We start from the raw sequence: 20,494 nt of genomic DNA, 5'->3' as shown, positions 1-20,494 counted from the left end.
TATAAAATCACGACATAATAAACACTACAGTCAAACGCTTCCTAGATATATAATCATAGAGAGATATATTGAGGAAAACAGTCCCCAATAAATATCCAAATGCCAATGATTAAACGACAAAGTGGAACAAAAGGGATTATTCAGGTTAACAACATCTCAATACAACTATACATCTAAACCGAAACTAATAAGAGCGATAATCCCTTGGAAGTCAAATTAATTAGTGGACCATGTTAGCCCTTTACTGGCAGCATTTCAGCAATGACGTACAAGAATTTAATTAATGTTTTCATAATTTTGTCTCTATACAATTTTAAACAACTGCTTTCAAAAGCAAAGTCTTAAGCTGAAATTAATGAAGCAAAGTAACTTCACAATCTTAAAGGCCCTGGGTTCGATTACAGGCGAAAAAGTTTTGTAAGGGTTTATGTATACCTCACATTTGTATTGCGACAGTGTGTAGCGTACAATTGGTAGCGCCGGTCGTTCTTCCCGCGAACAATAAATATTAGCTACTGATTACTTTTAATTTCCTACACACTATTTAACTTAGTCACCGCAACATATGTGCATATGTAAAGCTTCAAAGACAGCTTATACAAAAAAATGCTGTATACACAGATGAGACTATTCAACTCATAGTAATATTAAAAGCGAAATTATTTTCACCACTAGATGGCATTTTGCCAAATAAAGTGGAAAGCGTAGTTTTACGCAATGGTAAGAGATATCACTGAATTATACGGCCCTGAACTTTACCTATCGATTATTTAATTTTGGTTTGACCCACGAATTTCCACAGACACGTATCTATTAGTAAAGGTCAATAGTCTTTTTTATCTTTGCAATTTGATTACCAGTATGATTATTTAATCCAGTTACAGGGTTAGGCATCCCCTGCCTCCGAGATTTAGGGTGTGTGGGACTCGATCAAAGAATCTCTGCTAATCAGTGACTGTGAGAGCAATACCCATTGAAACCATCTCGAGTAGTTCCTACAAGGCCGCGTTCCTAAGAGGCTCCCCTGGAAATCTAAGATTCGGATTGGAGACTGTTTATGACGTACGAGAGTCGAACTTTGCTTTAATAATATTTAAAGAATTTCTTTTATATACTATCAAGTACACAGTATTTACAATTTTCAATTTTATATTTAAATAGTTTTGACCAGCGCTGTGGAACTTTTTGCTCCTCAGCATAATGCTGAGCCAGGGCCAATTACACCCACAGTACACTCACATTGCACACCGGAAGCGAACCGAATGGCAAAAGGGAATTTTTATTTTTTATTTTTTTTCTTTTTGATGTCTGTCTTATTTTATTTTTTTCTTTAAGTATTGTTATTTTGTGTGTGTGTTTTCGTTTGAAATAAATGTTATGTCTATGTCTAATATAAAAAAAATTGTACGCTTTTTATATGAGAAATGATTCTTTATTATTATGTTGATAAGCATACAGTTACTCACAATGTTTAAAACTGGTAAAACTCTAAGATTTCGATCTACAGTGGGTCGTGTCATTCGACATCACAAGGCAAATCTACAATCTGCTATTAAATTGCGAGGAAATGTTGAATTATTTCAGTAAATTTAAAAAGTATTATATTTAAACCTATACTAATTATTATATTATAAAGCTGAGTTGTTTGAGGCTAAAGATTTGTATTGGATTGTCCACTTATCAAAAAAGGCTGTATAATGTATATCTACATCCTCCTCCAATTAAATATCCCCTAGCCCCTGCTATGATACATAATACTATTTTTAACTCGTAAAATCTAGTTATATATGTTATGAATCAGATAGGTCTGGAGTTAATTTAGTAAAAAATATGTTATTAAAGAAGCAAAAATGTTCTTGGTTATCTAACAAAAATCTGATAAAACCGATTGAGCTAAGCAGAACGTATGGAGCTCATGCAACCCTTAGACAATTAAAAAATCTTCAAACGCCTAAAGTAAAAAATATTCAAAGGAATAAATGCAATTTCATGGGTGAAGAGGTTTTGAGTATCCTTGTCTCAACACGCGCCTAACAATCTATTGTTCCGACTATGACGCTTTTGAGAAGAGTAAACTTTTACACAACATTTCGGATTAATTTTACATTTTTCTCTAGAAGATCGGATGAGCTTAAATATTTATGACCGAAATTCACTCTGGTCCTTTTTAAGGCGAATAAAAGAAACTAAATGCATTAAATCTATAAAATAAGAAATAATCTCCTTTTTACGTGCGAACATTTCTCGCTAAGAACTAAAGCTCTTCGAATATTTGTTGTAACATCCTAACATGTTGTAACATGTAATTATAGGACCTTGAAATCCTGCTAGATTTATTTTGAATTTTAGATAGATTTATTTTTATTTATTTAATTATTTGTTATTGGATCTTGAACTTTTGACTCTTCTTAAATTGATGACTTATAAATTCTACATTTTAATACATCATATCGTAGTTATTATTATTATTTATTGAGATTATTATACTCAACACTTCTCTTGAAAAGCCCTAAAATATTTAGTAATAATGATCCAGTGGTGCTACTGTCCTTTATGGGTCTTGTGGCCTCAGATTACGTGCGATTCTTTGATTTTATAGACCAGTAGGTGATCAGCCTTCTGATAGTCTCTCGATTTTTGATGATATTGTCGAAGGAGCAAGAAAAGTACATAGAAAGAATGATCCATTGGTGAAATGCCGTGATTCGAAAACACAACCTCAGCTGACTGAAGGATTAAGAATACCAAAACCTAGTATAATATAAAGTATGCGTGCTTTTTTATAGTTGGAAGAAAATCGTAGACTATAGACCAGTGCAGATAGCCTTTAAAATAAATAAAAAGTGAAAAAAATTACAGTAGGATGAAACCCATTAGAAAAGCAGGGGAATATGATCAAAATGAAAGGAAAAATAAATTACGGTCGATCTGAGATCGGGAAGGGATAGGGGGGGAGTTTTAAGGGTAAAAAACGGTTTATCTCGATTTCCGGCAAAACAACAAGTCCTATCGAAGAAAGTTAAATGGCAAAGTTCGAGGTAATAAAAAGATCTAAAACTTTTGTATTCACACATTTTTCACATAACCTCAAAATTTATGTGAAAAATTCAAAAAACCAAGTTTTTGGTTTTTTATTTTTATCTTTAACAAAAATAATTTTTTTTTAACGAAATTTGGTGAAAACTTACCTTTCTATGTCCCAAATACACTGTAATTTATTTGATTAAAAATATTTATTTGTTCACCTTATTTTGAATTAATATCGAAAAAACACCCTAATTTTCAATCGAAAATTCTGACGTCAAAATTTCAGCTTTTTTCAAAAAGTTGGTGTGCTTTCAGTTCGTTGAAATCTCTACTTTCCTATGGTAAAAAAATATTTATATATTACCATAGTAAATCTTCTCAGAAAACGCAAAAAATCGTATGCAGTAACGCCCAGACCTGTCATCCCCTTCCTTACTTCTCTATGAAATACGAAAATTTTAGCCCATCTAAAGGCTAAATTTTTTTTTTAGGTCACTCAGGTATATATAAGTTATCTTAAAATAGTAATAAATAGGCATCTGATTATAGTTTAAAGAAGATTCATAGAGAAGTAGGGAAGGGGATGACGTGTCTGGGCGTTACTGCATACGATTTTTTGCGTTTTCTGAGAAGATTTACTATGGTAATATATAAATATTTTTTTACCATAGGAAAGTAGAGATTTCAACGAACTGAAAGCACACCAACTTTTTGAAAAAAGCTGAAATTTTGACGTCAGAATTTTCGATTGAAAATTAGGGTGTTTTTTCAATATTAATTCAAAATAAGGTGAACAAATAAATATTTTTAATCAAATAAATTACAGCGTATTTGGGACATAGAAAGGTAAGTTTTCACCAAATTTCGTTAAAAAAAAAATATTTTTGTAAAAGATAAAAATAAAAAACCAAAAACTTGGTTTTTTGAATTTTTCACATAAATTTTGAGGTTATGTGAAAAATGTGTGAATACAAAAGTTTTAGATCTTTTTATTACCTACAACTTTGCCATTTAACTTTCTTCGATAGGACTTTTAGTTTTGCCGGAAATCGAGATAAACCGTTTTTTACCCTTAAAACTCCCCCCCCTTCCCCTTCCCGACCTCAGATCGACCGTAATTTATTTTTCCTTTCATTTTGATCATATTCCCCTGCTTTTCTAATGGGTTTCATCCTACTGTAATTTTTTTAGGTTTCAAAAATTATCGGCACTGGTCTACTAGGGGAAAAGCACGTCAAAGTCGCAAGGTCGGCGATACGACGAGGGTGCTTAAAGCTTATAGCTCTCTTGACGAAAGCTTGTTAAAAGCGTTAGGAAAATTCAGAGCTTTATTTGCTACGGCTTTATATTGAAAAAAAGTTTGGCGGTGCGAAAATAGTTTGCAAACGCTACTATAGAAAGTGTGTTAAACAAGATTTTATACGTTTATTTTACTAAGCATTTAATATTTAAATTTATGTTAACTGAATAAGTCTCAGTTGCCCATAACTCTGTCCGCTAAACTAAAATGTTTTTGTATCTCCAGGATGAGAACCGGAATCTTCTAGAATTTAACGGGACTAAATTAAACTACAGTAAAGAAATAACGTTAGGAACATAGTTCGTAGAAACATGTAATACTATATTTAAATACAATAATTAATATGATAAGCAAAATTAAACAATAGAATCCTATAGACAATGGTAGGTATACTTAATACTATTTCTGGAAGCACATAGTCGTAAAAACTAGTGAAGAACAAAAGACGCCGACAGATTAAACATTTCATTGCTACAAAGAAATCCTATTGAGGGATAATAATTCTTTTTTAAATCTAAATCTATTTAATTGCACTTCCAAGAAATATTGTATTTTTAATACAAATATGTATGCAGCTGAATTTTATAATCTTATGATATTTATTTTATGATATGATATTGTAATTTTCAATAGCATAGCAACGGTCCTAACATTTTTGTATGCGATTTCGATATAGTTGTTATATTATTCATGATGAACAATGAAGCCGGAATTAAAATAGCTATCGCCGTGGAACAATGTACCTACGCCAATTCTAAATATTCCTACCGCAGATACAATAATACTTTGAGTTTATATTCCCATATTAAGTTTTTATTGAGTGTTTAGAAATGATAAGTGAAATCGCCATACACCAAATAAATAATTTGATCATATATTTAACGCCACATAAACATTCAGAAAATGGCTGGAAGACTATTATGGGTTAAATAAAAATATCAAAGTACTCACATTAATCCTATTTTTAGCTCTCTCTATCGCCTTGGAATCATCCCTCTCGGGACTCAAACGGCAGACTCTCGCTCGCCAGTCATTCGCTCCAGCCGCTTGAAGCGCAGCCAGCCTGAAAAATTTATAATAAATATTAAATAAAAACTATTATATCATAAAAACACATTAAACAGTAGCTGACCCGGCAAATGTTTGTTTTGCCATGTATTTCTAGGAAACATCTTTTTAGTTCAATAAAAAATAACTATCTGCAATAAAAAAAAATATTGTTTGATCGGTGAGGGGTTAAAATTTAGGGTTGTATGTATTTTTGTATTTTGTAATTATAAAAAATAAAACCAAAAAAAATCTTAAAAATAAAAATATTGGACACCCCTTATCACTTAGTGGTTTACTGAATATGCATAAAATTATTCATAAGAAACGGTCGAGCCGTTTCGGAGGAGTATGGAAACGAACATTATGACACCAGAATTTTATATATATTAGATACAGCTTTGTGTTAAATAAATTCACAGGTGACTTAAACAATACAATATTCCTGTTCCAGTAGCATACGGAAAATCCCATACAACTCTTATTAAGGACAATGTTGGGACGGAAACAGATTGATAATGTTATCTCCAGACTTCTCCAACAAGTTTAAGGGTAGCCGTTATCTTTGACAAGCTGTTAAAATTGTTCTATTTCAACAGATAAGGAACTCATTAGTTAATACGTCAATGTCTAATGATAATTTAGTGGAATATGCCTGTCCTGCAACCCGGGCACAATTCTGTGTTTGTATGGTAGTTGCTATAAAAAAATCAGTGGCGCTCGTTTAGGTCTGGGCCTCAGATTTCTGTATCTATTTCATGATCATTTGTCAATCTAATAGCCAAGTGGGTGATCAGCCTTCTGTACCTGACCACGCCGTCGACTTTTTGGGTTTAAGGCAAGCCGGTTTCCTCACAATGTTTTCCTTAACCATTCGAGCCAATGTTATATGCGCACATAGACAGAAAGTCCATCGGTGTACAGCCGGGGGATCAAACCTATAACCTCAGGGATGAGAGTCGCACGCTGAAGCCACTAGGCCTACACAGTTGCTATACTTCGTTAGCAATCTATCATGTCAATCTAGCAATGGGCACAGGAATGTGTCTGGCGTCTGCCCTATAATAGTATAGCTATATTTTGAACAGTGCTGAATTTCAAATCCAAGTTTAACACGTCTCAAACAAATGTTATGAGCATATACTCAATAGATTTCTAACTAAGCCTCAAAAGGTAATTCTATTAAATTAAACGATATGGTTTCTATTTACTTTCGTGGAATACAAGTAAACTTAGTTTTGGAACCGAAGTCGGGGATTAAATCTTAAACAACGAACGGATTCACAAAGCCTCAGCTAAACTGTGTTGTGTTGTGCCGAAAGTTTATTAGTGTATTGTTACTGAATGTTGCTTTATAAGTACCATAAGTAGTTCTGGGAATAAACCAAATCATGACTGCGTATAGCAGATTAACAATCGTACTTATAATGATTTAACGGTTATTTAAGCCATTTAGCTAAGTCATCATAGATGCAATGGGAAACCAAAAAAGTCGTTAAAATCATTAACTAATCGAGAATTATAGTTTTATGTAAATTTACTGGAATTGAAAACTTATGATTGTTGGTAGCAAAACGACACAAATTCGGGTGGGCCAATCTACGGGCAGTAGCTAGTAAGGTTATATTTATTTCACATTAGCTGCAAAAGTCTGTACCTAATTAAATAATAAGGAGGACAACGGGCGATCTCTCAACTGTAGAGCGATGTCTTCCTCGCAAGAATAAATAAAATGGCAGTGCAAACCAACATAAGACAATAACTTAAAAAGAAACATCAAAAACCATTAAAATTAAAATATGATATCTCAGATATAGACGATACAATAACTAACATACACACAGACTAGGGAAAGATCTATGAGTTACCGGCTTTTAAACTCTAAAAATGTATTTCTTATCATCGTCGGTGATAATATTATCTACGGTTAAGTTGTAACGTTTACCGTTACTGATTAACTAATTAATATTAGATAAGTGACCAAAATATTTAACTTAGCTTTTGTTACTATTATCGGTATCTAGCTTTGTTCTTAGATTGTATAACTTGAATAGCGAAAAATAGATAAAATTATGACTTTCCAATTGATAAAAAAAGGGTTTAAATGGACGGATTTATTATTAAAATCTTATAAAATTAGTCAAAAACTTTTTGGAACTTTTTAATTAAAATGATTTTTTTTGGGAAAATTACGGTGGTACTTTTTTATTTAAATTTATGAACATACATACATACATCCGTGTCGGTTGCACATATCATAATTAGTTGATCACTTGATCAGCCTACAGGCCTTCTAATCATTGTTTCGTCGAGAATCGAGCCTTCTTTCAAGAACCTTCACGTAATACGCCATAAGTGTTCACCAGAAACCCTACTCTTCTTATTATTAAAATGTATGTATGTACGTAAAATGGGTTAAATGGATTTAGATAAGTTTTTGGTCCAATCGTTGAATCGTCTAACGATAAAACGAATGTTTAACAGAACTGTGTTTATTACAAATAGACGATCGACATCGGTTAATGAACTTTAGGGCCACACCGAACTAAGTACCACTCAGAGGAAACACAGATTAAAATTAATTACGTGACAGAGACACTTGTATATATTAATTCAGCGATAATGATTCATAGAAATAATATTATAATTTCGTTAGGAAAGGTCAGTAGTCATATTTTTCTCTACATTTGTGTTCTTTGTACATATGTAATAGGAATCATAACAATCAAATATTAAATCAAATATTTACAGTTTTCATAACCTACGTAGAAATAATTAAAAATGAATAAAAATAAAACAAATTTTAAAAGTTTGGTCCCTGTGGCAGTGTACCTACGCTGGCAGCATTTCATTGCATTTCATATCATTTGTAATAGGATACAAAAGATTTAACATAAAATAAGAATTCCAAATTTAGATTGGAAAAAAACGAACGAAAAGTCTACAACACAAACAAATTAATATTCGTCGTTTATTTCATGGATAAATTAGATCTTGATACAGAACCAAGACTCCCATTGGACCAAATTTTGTATTTGGATCAGAGCTTAGACCACCAGATATTACAACTATTCAAATCTTACGCTGTTCCTTATATTTCGTTGTTTGAACATTCTAACAATACTCAAACATTCACATCTTAAGAAAGTCTCATATAAAACTATACATACAAATTATAGTGCAGACTCAAAGAACTTTAATATTTCTTACAAATGCTTGCATATGAAATGCATGCACGCGGCAGTGAAGTATAATCAAGCTAGAATAAGAATTTATAAAGATTTATATTTTCTTTAAGTTGCTTTTTAAATATGCTTCTTATTTTGTTCTTAAAAACCGCACTAATTAGTAAAAAAAAGAAATATAGTTTGATTTATTTATAATTGATAGATTTTTGCAATAAAATATTTAAGGGATAAGTTTTTTAAGTATCAGACAGTATAGATTTAGTACGTTTTTATTAGAAAAAAAAAAAAAAAATAATTAAACATATTTTAAGGACGGAAAAAATTTAGTTATTTTAAAATTTTACCATAGAGTCAGCATTCTGTGGCAAATATTTTTCATATTTACTAATCTTAGATTAAAACTCGCAACATTTGGCAGGTACCAATGAGTAAATATTCCCGCAAAAAGATTTTGTCGGAATCCTCTCCTTATACTATGGAACAAAGAACCATTGAAGATTTATCTCGTAAAATAATCAAAATAATATGTAATCTAAATATTTATTTACCTTTCAGCGATGGTGCCTCCACGGTGCGGCATTTCGGCATGTGTGGCGCTACGTTGCACTCCACCGCCGAATCTGTCAACAAAAGACATTAATATTAGTTAAGCATATAAACATGGAGATATCTCTGAATCACAGCATTATGATCACAGACATAACATTCCTGAAGTAAACTATATGTATTAATAATTTTCCTATTTTTACTTTTACTAAAAACCTAAGAATCTCTTTGGTTTTAAGAGCACTTATTTCAAGAGTAGGTAAAGAAGTCTTTAACTGATATTATACTAAAGAAGTTTACTTGGTAAAGCAGTCTAATTTATAAAATATAAATTATATAGTAACAACATAGTTTAACTAGGATGGCGAGATATTCAGTAAGTTACTCAAAAAAATATAACAAATAAAATCGTCAAAAGAAACAAGAATGCAAATAAAAAAACTTACTGAAGACTAACTTTTAAACTAAATTAGGACAGCTTTAGTCCACCTATCAGACATTTAAAACATTGAAATAAATTAAAACTAATTTAGTAAACACAATACAAAATGACAGGAAAAAAATACCTAGGCTTTTCAAATTTCTCCTTCAAACTCCGGAAGCTGTAGAGCCTCTCCTCCGCTTGTTGCAACGACAACATTTTTAATTTCACTTATAATTCACTTAAACTATACAAAAATATTAAATAGCTCCGCCAGGGACAATAGATGACATTGTGTTTGGTCCGCGCGCAGACGATAACTAAAATCGTCAGTGGTTATATCCTGTCAAGTTTACGTCACAGGGCTGTCCTTAATATCAGACAGGGCTCTATTTAAGGAAGTGTAAAATTCAAATCAAGTTCTGTCAATGCTTTTTGTTAACCTCTATCAAATCGTGTCTATTAATTTGGTCATTTTCAACATTCAAGACAAGATTGTGATTTGGTACACTTTTTATAATACGACGCAATTAATTGGTGGAAAATACAGAAATTTATGTACTGCAATTATTAGATAAAAAAAATTACACATACATAATTTTAAAATATGTAACCGGTTTTCGCTTCTTTACAATGTTTAGTTTTGATTTTGATCAAAGTGCCATTTTCTTTATTTATTTCGTACCCCTACAGCCTTAATTATTATATATAATAAAAACACTTAAGATATAGCCAAATATGAAATATACATATACAAAAGTATCAAATATTTACGAATCACGGAAAGGAAAAGTCAACAATAATCATTAAATACATTTGACTTAATTTACCTAATTTGGGTGTGTTGTGTGATGGTGTGAAGTAAGTGAGGGTATGAACGTAAGTTAGTTCAAGCTTACAGCGTTATGGGTAAAGGTCTGTTACCTACACTGGCCAGTGGGCCACAAAGGCCAGACAACATAACAACAAACTTACCTTAAAAGCCTACCAACTGATTTAGATTAAACCGATCAAATTTTTATTTAGCTATGTGTTTTATTAAAAGCCTCAAGTCGCTTACTCGTTTGTGAAATTGACTTGTATATTACTATAATCATTGCGCTACTTTTGCACAAGTAAATTCTTAGGAAACAAGTAAAGTATCCATGACACAGTTAAACTAATACAGTTAAATATTATTAACAATTAGGTGCAATGGAGGAAAACATGGTAGATAAGTCGACCTCATATTTACATAATACATTTTACACTTCCTCTGTACTGCTAATTATTCCACTATGATAATATATGTGCTATAACAAACGTCATATTGGCGCAGTGGTTAAGCATGTAATTCTCTACCCTGAGATGAGGCAACCTACTTCAAAAAACAACAGTTAAAAAAAGTCATTGCAGAAGAGAGGAAACTTATTCCGCAATTTTTTTTTTAAAAACATCGTGGAAATCATACCTAGGATTAAAGCTGTGACATTGGCAAGAATTAGATTTTAAAAAGTAAAACATCTACTTGTTATTATTGTCGACCACTTCTTATTGTTTGGCCGTGTACATCGCTTTTAACAAATTCATAAAAAAAAATATAAGAATAATGCCAGAATTCACTTTATGCGTATTCATTTACGCGACTATAAGTATACAAACCACATCAGACAGAAAAATACGTAAATTTCTGTAAGACCCGGTTTTTTTTGCAAAACAGTTTATAAGAGTGATATTATAAATAAAAGTGTATTCTCGTATATATGTATCTAGTAAATAGAATATCTTCTAAAAGCTTAGCCAATCTAGTAATCAAAATACGTCGTAACCTTGAAATCTACTTGGGATTTTTAACGCCGGTAAAAATAGAGCATTTAAAATGTTTATAAGACAGGTTATCTTCTATTGTCTATGGACAGGCAAAGTGGGATTCTAAGAATATATAATGGGGCATACTACATCTAGCAAATATTTGATAAAGTTTAATACTTTATATTACCCATATGTAAATGTGTTACACAATTCAGCATTTCAATTCTACTAGATGTTTATAGGATTTAAACTAAAATAGAAACGAAACTATTTATTTAAAGGAAGGCTTATTGTACGAATAGCCATAAAGAAATAACTATTTTCATTAAAAATATCATGCAGCATTTATAAGATCTATTATATTCCACATATTTCATATACATACCAAAACAAACACGTAATATAACCTGTAAGTGAGGAACGTGCGCGCCCTACTAGGACCGCAACGCGACTGCGAAGGTTTTACCGCTTGGGCGGGCGGCGCTACGACAAACCAACTATTGATACTCGAAAATGAAATTAAGGAGACAAAATAATGTTTTACTAAGAAATATAATTTATATAACTAACGAAAATGAAATTATTATGTATGTTACCGGCTACCAAAAGTTGTAAATACGTTGTATAAAAATAATGCCAGAGCTGCTACTACCGTTTAAGTCTGGGCCTCTGATATCTGTATCTGTTTCGTGATCATTTGTTTTTTTCTAATAGGCAAGTATGCGTTCAGCCTTCTGTGCCTAACACATGCCTTTGACTTTTTATTAGTCATGCCGGTTCCTTCACCGTACGAACGAGTGTTAAATGCACAAATAAAAGTCCATTGGTGTATAGCTAAGGATCGAACCTACGACCTTAAGTATGAGAGTCGCCCGCTGAAGGCATTAGGCTACCACTGCTCTGCCAAACATAAAACCAGTAGTAAAAATTTGAATCACAACTCTAACTTAGCACATTTGCTCGGAACAAATACATTGTATTTACCGAATTAGGGCTTTTAAATCTGAATCACACAGATGTCGGTACGTCTACTTCTTGACAAAACAAACAGCTTCCACACAAGTTGGCTTCCGTTTAGCATACATGAAATATTAACAATGAAACTTCGCCTATACCGGGCCACTACACTCAGACTGCATTGTGTGCAAACAAAGGGAGGCTCCGACGCGTTACTCATTAAAACACTACTTAAGGTTCGACTCTGATACGACACGGAGGGCGCTACAATACAACTTGGCGGCCTATCCGAATTCTTTCCAGAATAATTGGGTTCCCCCAAAATGCAAATCGTAATCGTCGTTGTAAGAGAAATTCATTGATGAAACTTTGTGGCACGACATACATTTTATAAAAAAAAGCAGTGTAAAATTGAACAAACGTACAGTTTATACATTTTCACTTATGTTACACATCCTTTACAAGAAACAAATTCGTGTGAGCGAATAACTTAAACTGTATACTGACTGTAAAATGATGTCTCATTCTTCTTTTATCTCTCATATTATCTTATTAAATGCTTACTGTAACTGAGAGCTATTGACCAATCTTTCCTAAGTTAATACATGGATATACCAAGCATGACACTTCACCAGTCAAGTAATATGGTATCGTTACACATTTTACCTTTAAACTATGACAGCAGTATGCATATAACATTGTTACCGTAACTACCAGCGCCATCTAACGACATTGCTAATTAAATTCCAAACGAAACACTTCGTCAACCCCTAGTACGGGCTACGTATATTAATTTCCCGCGTTCGGTTTGCACTTGTGTATACGGAAAAGCGCATTGACACACACATACTCGTATCTACGTAGTGGTGAATCGGGCATCGCCCGTCGCGCCGTACCAGGCGTCACAATATAGACAATGAACTTGTAAATCGTAAGATCGGTATCATAGTCTAGTCGACAAGTTGAAAATAAAACAAAATAGAGATACTACTCTTAAAATTATGTGCGATAGCTCATTGGATCCGGAATGACGTCTAGAAAAATGTGCTAAAAGCGTGTATTAGCACATAAAAAATTGCAAAAGTTATAGACCATTAAAGATGAAAAAATAATGGCATTTAGTTTTTTGCCAATATTTAATAAACTATTAATATTTAAGAAATTTCAAATAAAGATTCTGAAAGAGGAGGAAATTTCTAATAAAAAACTCCTGACTCCCAGAACTCTATCTCCATTATTTATAATGTTAATTTAACGCTGAAAATAGGTCTGCGGTTGACATTTTTAGGATTCGCGCGTGGCGTCAAAAGCGACTACGGCACATTAATTAATTTATTTAAGGTATTGAATATTTTTTTTTAAATTTGAAAAAATTATGGTGTGTTCTGAACACTATAATTAATTTATTCCCGTTGAAAATTTTACTTAAAGTTAATTTTTCAACAAGTTAAATAATTATTAACTAACGAAATTTTCTCGAACGACCGTCTTAATTGTAAGTGAAAAAAAATGTTTAAATAATGGTCGTAAAAATATTTCGCTTCGTAGAGCCTTTCTTACATACATAATTAACAAGATCGTGCCATAAAAGTTAAAAAAATATTTATACTTTGTTTATAACAATTTTTTTACTAAAACAAAAACTTAAAAATCCATGTAATGATGTTAAAAAAAAAATTTTTTTTCTAAATCATCATACAATCGTTTTTTTATTAATACAATATATTTATTGATTTACAAAAACAAAAATTCCCGCCATTTGTTGATAATTTTTTTTTAAACAAATTGATTAAATCAATATTTTTAAAAAAAATTTTAACACAACTTTATTACATTAAAAATTTTATGATTTTTAAAAAAAAATTTTTTCCTTAATAACAATTTTTAATTGTTTATAATCGTTTTTTTTAATTTTCTATTGTTTAAATAATTAGTTAAGAAATTTTTTTTTCCTAAAAATCATAATTGACAGTCTTCTATAAAGTAACAGAAAAAAAAAATTTTTTAATCAACAATTCTATTGTTTATTAACTTATCAATTTGTTATAAACAAATATTCAACTTTTGTTTATTTTTTTTCTAAAACTTCTAAAATTAACAAAAACAACCATATATATAACAAAGTATAGAAATTTTTTTTTTGTAAATTTTTTGATTATCATGAATATTACTTTTATTTAAAATTAAAATTTTTTTTTCTATACTTTGTTATATATGGTTGTTTTTGTTAATTTTAGAAATTTTAGAAAAAAAAATAAACAAAAGTTGAATATTTGTTTATAACAAATTGATAAGTTAATAAACAATAGAATTGTTGATTAAAAAAAAATTTTTTTCTGTTACTTTATAGAAGGCTGTCAATTATGATTTTTAGGAAAAAAAAAATTTCTTAACTAATTATTTAAACAATAGAAAATTAAAAAAAACGATTATAAACATTTAAAAATTGTTATCAAGGAAAATTTTTTTTTTTTAAATCATAAAATTTTTAATGTAATAAAGTTGTGTTAAAAATTTTTTTTAAAATATTGATTTAATCAATTTGTTTAAAAAAAAATTATCAACAAATGGCGGGAATTTTTTTTTTTGCAAATCAATAAATATCTTGTATTAATAAAAAAACGATTATATGATGATTTAGAAAAAAATATTTTTTTTTAACATCATTACATGGATTTTTAAGTTTTTGTTTTAGTAAAAAAATTGTTATAAACAAAGTATAAATATTTTTTTAACTTTTATGGCACGATCTTGTTAAGTATGTATGTAAGAAAGGCTCTACGAAGCGAAATATTTTTACGACCATTATTTAAACATTTTTTTTCACTTACAATTAAGACGGTCGTTTGAGAAAATTTCGTTAGTTAACAATTATTTAACTTGTTGAAAAATTAACTTTAAGTAAAATTTTCAACGGGAATAAATTGATTATAGTGTTCAGAACACACCATAATTTTTTCAAATTTAAAAAAAAATATTCAATACCTTAAATAAATAAATTAATGTGCCGTAGTCGCTTTTGACGCCACGCGCGAATCCTAAAAATGTCACCCGCAGACCTATTTTCAGCGTTAAATTAACATTATAAATAATGGAGATAGAGTTCTGGGAGTCAGGAGTTTTTTATTAGAAATTTCCTCCTCTTTCAGAATCTTTATTTGAAATTTCTTAAATATTAATAGTTTATTAAATATTGGCAAAAAACTAAATGCCATTATTTTTTCATCTTTAATGGTCTATAACTTTTGCAATTTTTTATGTGCTAATACACGCTTTTAGCACATTTTTCTAGACGTCATTCCGGATCCAATGAGCTATCGCACATAATTTTAAGAGTAGTATCTCTATTTTGTTCCATTTTCAACTTGTCGACTAGACTATCATTGTTTGAACTATGTTTTATTGGCCAGACAATATAATAAAAGTGGCAGAAAATTTACGTTTCATTCAAGTGGTAGAACAAAAGAAATATTCAGAAAAGATTCTTAATTCCCGAGGAACTTTGAATACCGCAATTTTTTATATTACCTATTCATTTCTGGATATTCCAAACTTCAAAGACTAACTTATTTGTATGGATAGCAAAAATTAAAACTCTTTTAACATAGAAAGGTTGCGTAAAAAGGCATCTGAAACAAGAATGGAATACCGATTTGAAGATTCATATAGCTTCCAAATGAGCGTAGTATTTACGAATGGTCCTACAATATATAGCTTATAATTCCTTAGCGCTATAGGGATGAAATATGCCTGGAGCTTTTCCTGGATAACCGGAAAATGCGATAGCCGACCGGAATTCACCCGAGGCACGGACGTTTTATGAAAACGTGAAATTGTTTCTAGACATTTTCAATCGCTTCGATAAGATTTGTTATTGTTTTTGATTATATAAAGTGATAATGAAATAAAAATCAGTAGATAAAAATTGCATATATGATAATTATATACAACGTTTTATATAACTATTTAATATTTTACCTGTAAACATAAAAGACTTTTGAATGACCTATTGCTTTATCATACAAAAAATGTACTACTATTTTAGGTATGACACACATAATATTTATAATTGAACTATGTTTTGAATACGTTTGAAATATTTTATTGTAACTTATAATCATGTAAAACATTTTCAATGAGATAGATACTTAAATCGTATGCATTGAAAGGAAGAGCTCAATGGAATCATACATCTATACGAATCGAACCCTTAAAATCTTCCAAATGAGATAACAAATTCCTCGTTAAATTGTTACTTTATTAGAATGGAATCAATATAATACGCGTATCAAGATCATATATTAATACATCACGTCACTAATTTATGTAAAAGTATTTTCATTGATTATGAAATATCTTAACAGAGGGTCTTTTCTTTAGGTAAAAACATACTAACATCAGTAAAAAGACTATCTACTACTAGATATTCTGGAGTAGAATGGAAAAGTGCACCAAAGAGCCTCGGAGTGCGGCAATGGGATTGGCACCCGAAGTAGTGTAAGAGAGTATTGCTCAACCGTCTCTCTGATAAGCCTTATTTTACCTAAAGTGAGTATAGTCCACATATACTCGCACTCTTTTTGTGGGGGATGCGTAATTCCCCATCGGATATAAAACAATTTTTCCTGAACTGAGTTTTTTAAGGCACAACGCTACAATGTGGAACCAACTACCCATTAAATTATTTCCGAACCAATTTGACTTAGGATCCTTCAAGAAGAGAGCGTAATAATTCCTAAAAGACCGGCAACGCACTTGCAAGCTTTTTAGCAATGTGAGTGTCCCTGGGCTTAATATCAGGTCACCGTTTGCCCCCAGATATATTTAAAAAAAACTTTTAGCCTATTAAATTTACAACGTTTAATCTAACTTGTCGCATTGCTCTTTTCGTGAGCTTTACACCCTAAATGTAGATACCGTGTTGTTATTCTAAATTCTACTTAAACTAGATCTGTATTGAATTTATTCTTAAATCCCAACTCCACGTAATCGAATAATGTTTGCACATTAAGTGTGAAATTATATTTCCAGCACTATTATGAGACAATTTAACCACTCATGTTGCATTATTGGCTTTCTCTGAACGGAAGGAGCATTTGTGCCAGTCATTGTATCATTACATTACTAACTGCCTAGTTAAGAGCTATATCCCGGTCTAACTGCGCAGTTTAAAATTGCATTTTGAAATGCATACTTTAATAAAAATGTAAGTGACACGTAAATGCAATGATTTCGTAACGTTTGATATGTACGTAGTTAATCTAAACAAAAGCAAACTAACAAAAAAAAAGTATTGTGGGGATCAATCTAATTATGCAATTAAAATTTGTCGCACGAGTTATGTAACCTAACAATAGTAAAGTTACATATATATATGTTTTAGTTAATAATTAAAAGCACAAACCTTATTAGAATATTTGATTTTTATAAATTGTAATACATTTAACATTCTCGTTTACGATAATATTCAATCGTTCGACTACACTTATATTGAAACGTCACTTAGATTTAAGAACCCTTAAATAAGTGAAGTTAGTTTTTTGTTAATCCAGCGTCGCAATCCCACTACCATTAATTTTAATAATTAAAAAATAATATATAATTATTCATGTTGATACACTAGAAATATTAATAACGTATTTTCTGTATCTATTTATCACAATCTTGTCTTAACAGGTGATTCTAAACGAAATGAGCATGCATATAAAAAATCACACGATTAAAAAAAATAATAATAATTAGTGAAACAAGCTAAAAAAATTACTAGTTATATTACCAACAATTTTATTAAGTACATCGCAAGTGCGAACTCACGGCGTACTATAAGCTCGTTGTAGTCCACAGAACCAAAAATAAATATAGGTTTATGTATCGCATAATTGACACCTGCGTGTTTAAGTAGAATATAAAAAGGTCTAAATAATTTAACCTCTTTATAATCAAAATAAGAAAAACATATCACCATGGAAGAACTCTTAATATCTAGTGTCTATTTCATCTCGTCTACACACAACTCAAACACAATGAACACAACAAAATCCTATAAAAAACTAAATTGGCAAAAACGATTATTAGATAAGCATTTCGATTTGATACTGTTATCATATTAACGGTCTTATCAGTAACTGAATATCGAGCGATAATATATTATGCGGTTACACCAATGAGTTCATAGGCATTATTGGTAAGTTGTATGTATGACTGCTCGTGTCCAATTGCACAGGCACTATGTTCGATATTAGGAATTATATTTGTATTGCGTTCTTATAAAAAATACTTGCTTTACAGGACAAATTTGTTAGCAAATATATTTTTGTCCGTATCAAATTGCGTGCATTCCTCCTACATTTGCATTAACTCTTATAACTGAAATCAAAGTCCAGACACTCCAATTTGCCGTTAATTATTTTTAAGGCGTTGTGAACTTTCTAAGAATGAACCAGACGGTTACGAAAAGTCTATGGATAAAATTCTCTAAAAATATACGCGAAAACACGAATAATTTGGGATGTGTTGGAAACAGTAGAATTATATAGTTTTGATTTTTGAACTATATTACTTCCTAATTCATAAACAATACAAACTTTTAGGATTAAGAGTCTAGACTTATGTTTTTTACTACGGTACTTCAACATCCAACGCGTTTTAAAAATATCAATGAAAATTAAAATATTACTGTTTTATATAATATCTAGGTAATATGCATACTTATGAACGCACATTTTTAAAGGCGTAGAGCAGAAGAATTGGCAATAAACTCCGCTACACTTTTTAATCACCAAGTTTTTTTTCATTACCATATGTTGTAAGGATATTCTAGATTAAAATAAAACATTAAATAAACCTTACTAGGCGTAATTATCGTGCCATTCAAGTGCTATTAAATAAGTACCAGTACTAAAACAATAAGTAGCACTCATGTTTAGTAATAACGCGATAACATGTGATTAGAAAAATCCCCGTAGAAATTACTTTTACTTCCTGTAAAGTGTAGATAGCGCTAAAATATTACCAAGTATAAATAGTGTAATGCGCGAAGATTATTCGAGAGGGAAAAATAATTTGTTGCTTGTTTTTTAAATAAAAACAAATCTAATTTACTCATTTACAAAATATCACACAATATTATACTTTGTTTTTCTTTTTTAAAATCAGATACTACGAAAAAACCTGTATTTTTTTCTATTATATTTAATATCAACTATGGATAAACTAAATCTATTTTAATAAATACCCATAGAGGGTGATTTCGATGACGTAGGGTGGTTTCCACACGATAAAACATTGCTGAATCGACGCACGCGTAATATATAGCGTTTGAGCCAGGCTTTTGTCGACAAAGCTCCATTTAGAAATATTAGGGCGTTTACAAAACTCCTTGTTAGGAACACTGAATGTTAATTTGAGTCCTATTAAGACAGACAAACAATCAAAGCCAACCTGATTTATTTACAGGATAAATGCCGAACAACAATTATAATATACATTACTCGATACAAATACTAAAATGGATACATTTAATTCGTCGCATTATAAGGTTCCAAATCAAATCAAAATCATTTACTCATTTAGGTTGTTACCTATTTGTGTTCATTGTGTTCAATGAACACTTATGAACGTAAAAAAAAAATACATATTAAATTCTTCTAATTTTACCTTTACTGCCAGTTCCCAAATCAAGGGCGTAGAACGGAAGTGAAGAACAGGCAATACACTCTCCGCCACTCTTTTGTGAAATATTCCTACCGTACAAGAAATCTACTTCACCCTTGATTCTACTAGAATTACATTAGCTACTATCTGATGCTGTGAGGTATTTTTGTACCTATATAAATATATATTTATATTTTATATTTATACTAAATGTTAAAAGATACTTTACCTATACAAATAAATGATGTTATAAGCAGAGCCTATAGAAATATCATGAATAGAATTCAATAAAGAACTTTAGAAGGTATTCACGCCACACAGTCTAGCGATATTTCCTGTAACCGTCAAACTCTCGCCTCGGATGCTTCCTTTTAACGGAAATGTCGAGAGCTATTCATAGACATTTTCTCTGCTTGAAATCGTCACATACAATAACCTATTTAATAACATGAGTCTTTACTGTAAAAACTTTACATCAAATTATAATAAACTTTGTAACATTTTCAATTAGTCAAATAATATTTTGTCACGTTTCAAAGTTTCACGAGAGTTATTAGGATAAAA

At 30.7% G+C, this 20,494-nt stretch overlaps 1 protein-coding gene across 5 annotated transcripts in view; it reads right to left on the bottom strand.

Moving 5' to 3' along the window:
* LOC125057018 (supervillin-like) overlaps positions 1 to 20,494 on the bottom strand; it is a 182,527-nt gene that overhangs the window by 21,892 nt on the left and 140,141 nt on the right. For all 5 annotated transcript variants that reach the window (XM_047660428.1, XM_047660430.1, XM_047660431.1 and 2 more), the window contains 2 exons: positions 9,111 to 9,182; positions 5,279 to 5,390 (listed from right to left, as the gene is read on the bottom strand). In XM_047660428.1, the coding sequence (XP_047516384.1) occupies positions 5,279 to 5,390; positions 9,111 to 9,182 (184 nt within the window). The remainder of the gene's footprint in view (positions 1 to 5,278; positions 5,391 to 9,110; positions 9,183 to 20,494) is intronic.

Source organism: Pieris napi, chromosome 16 (assembly GCF_905475465.1).
Source record: "Pieris napi chromosome 16, ilPieNapi1.2, whole genome shotgun sequence".
NCBI lineage: Eukaryota > Metazoa > Arthropoda > Insecta > Lepidoptera > Pieridae > Pieris > Pieris napi.
The sequence above is the reverse complement of the archived record's forward strand: the minus strand, read 5'-3'. Positions and strand labels throughout refer to the sequence as shown.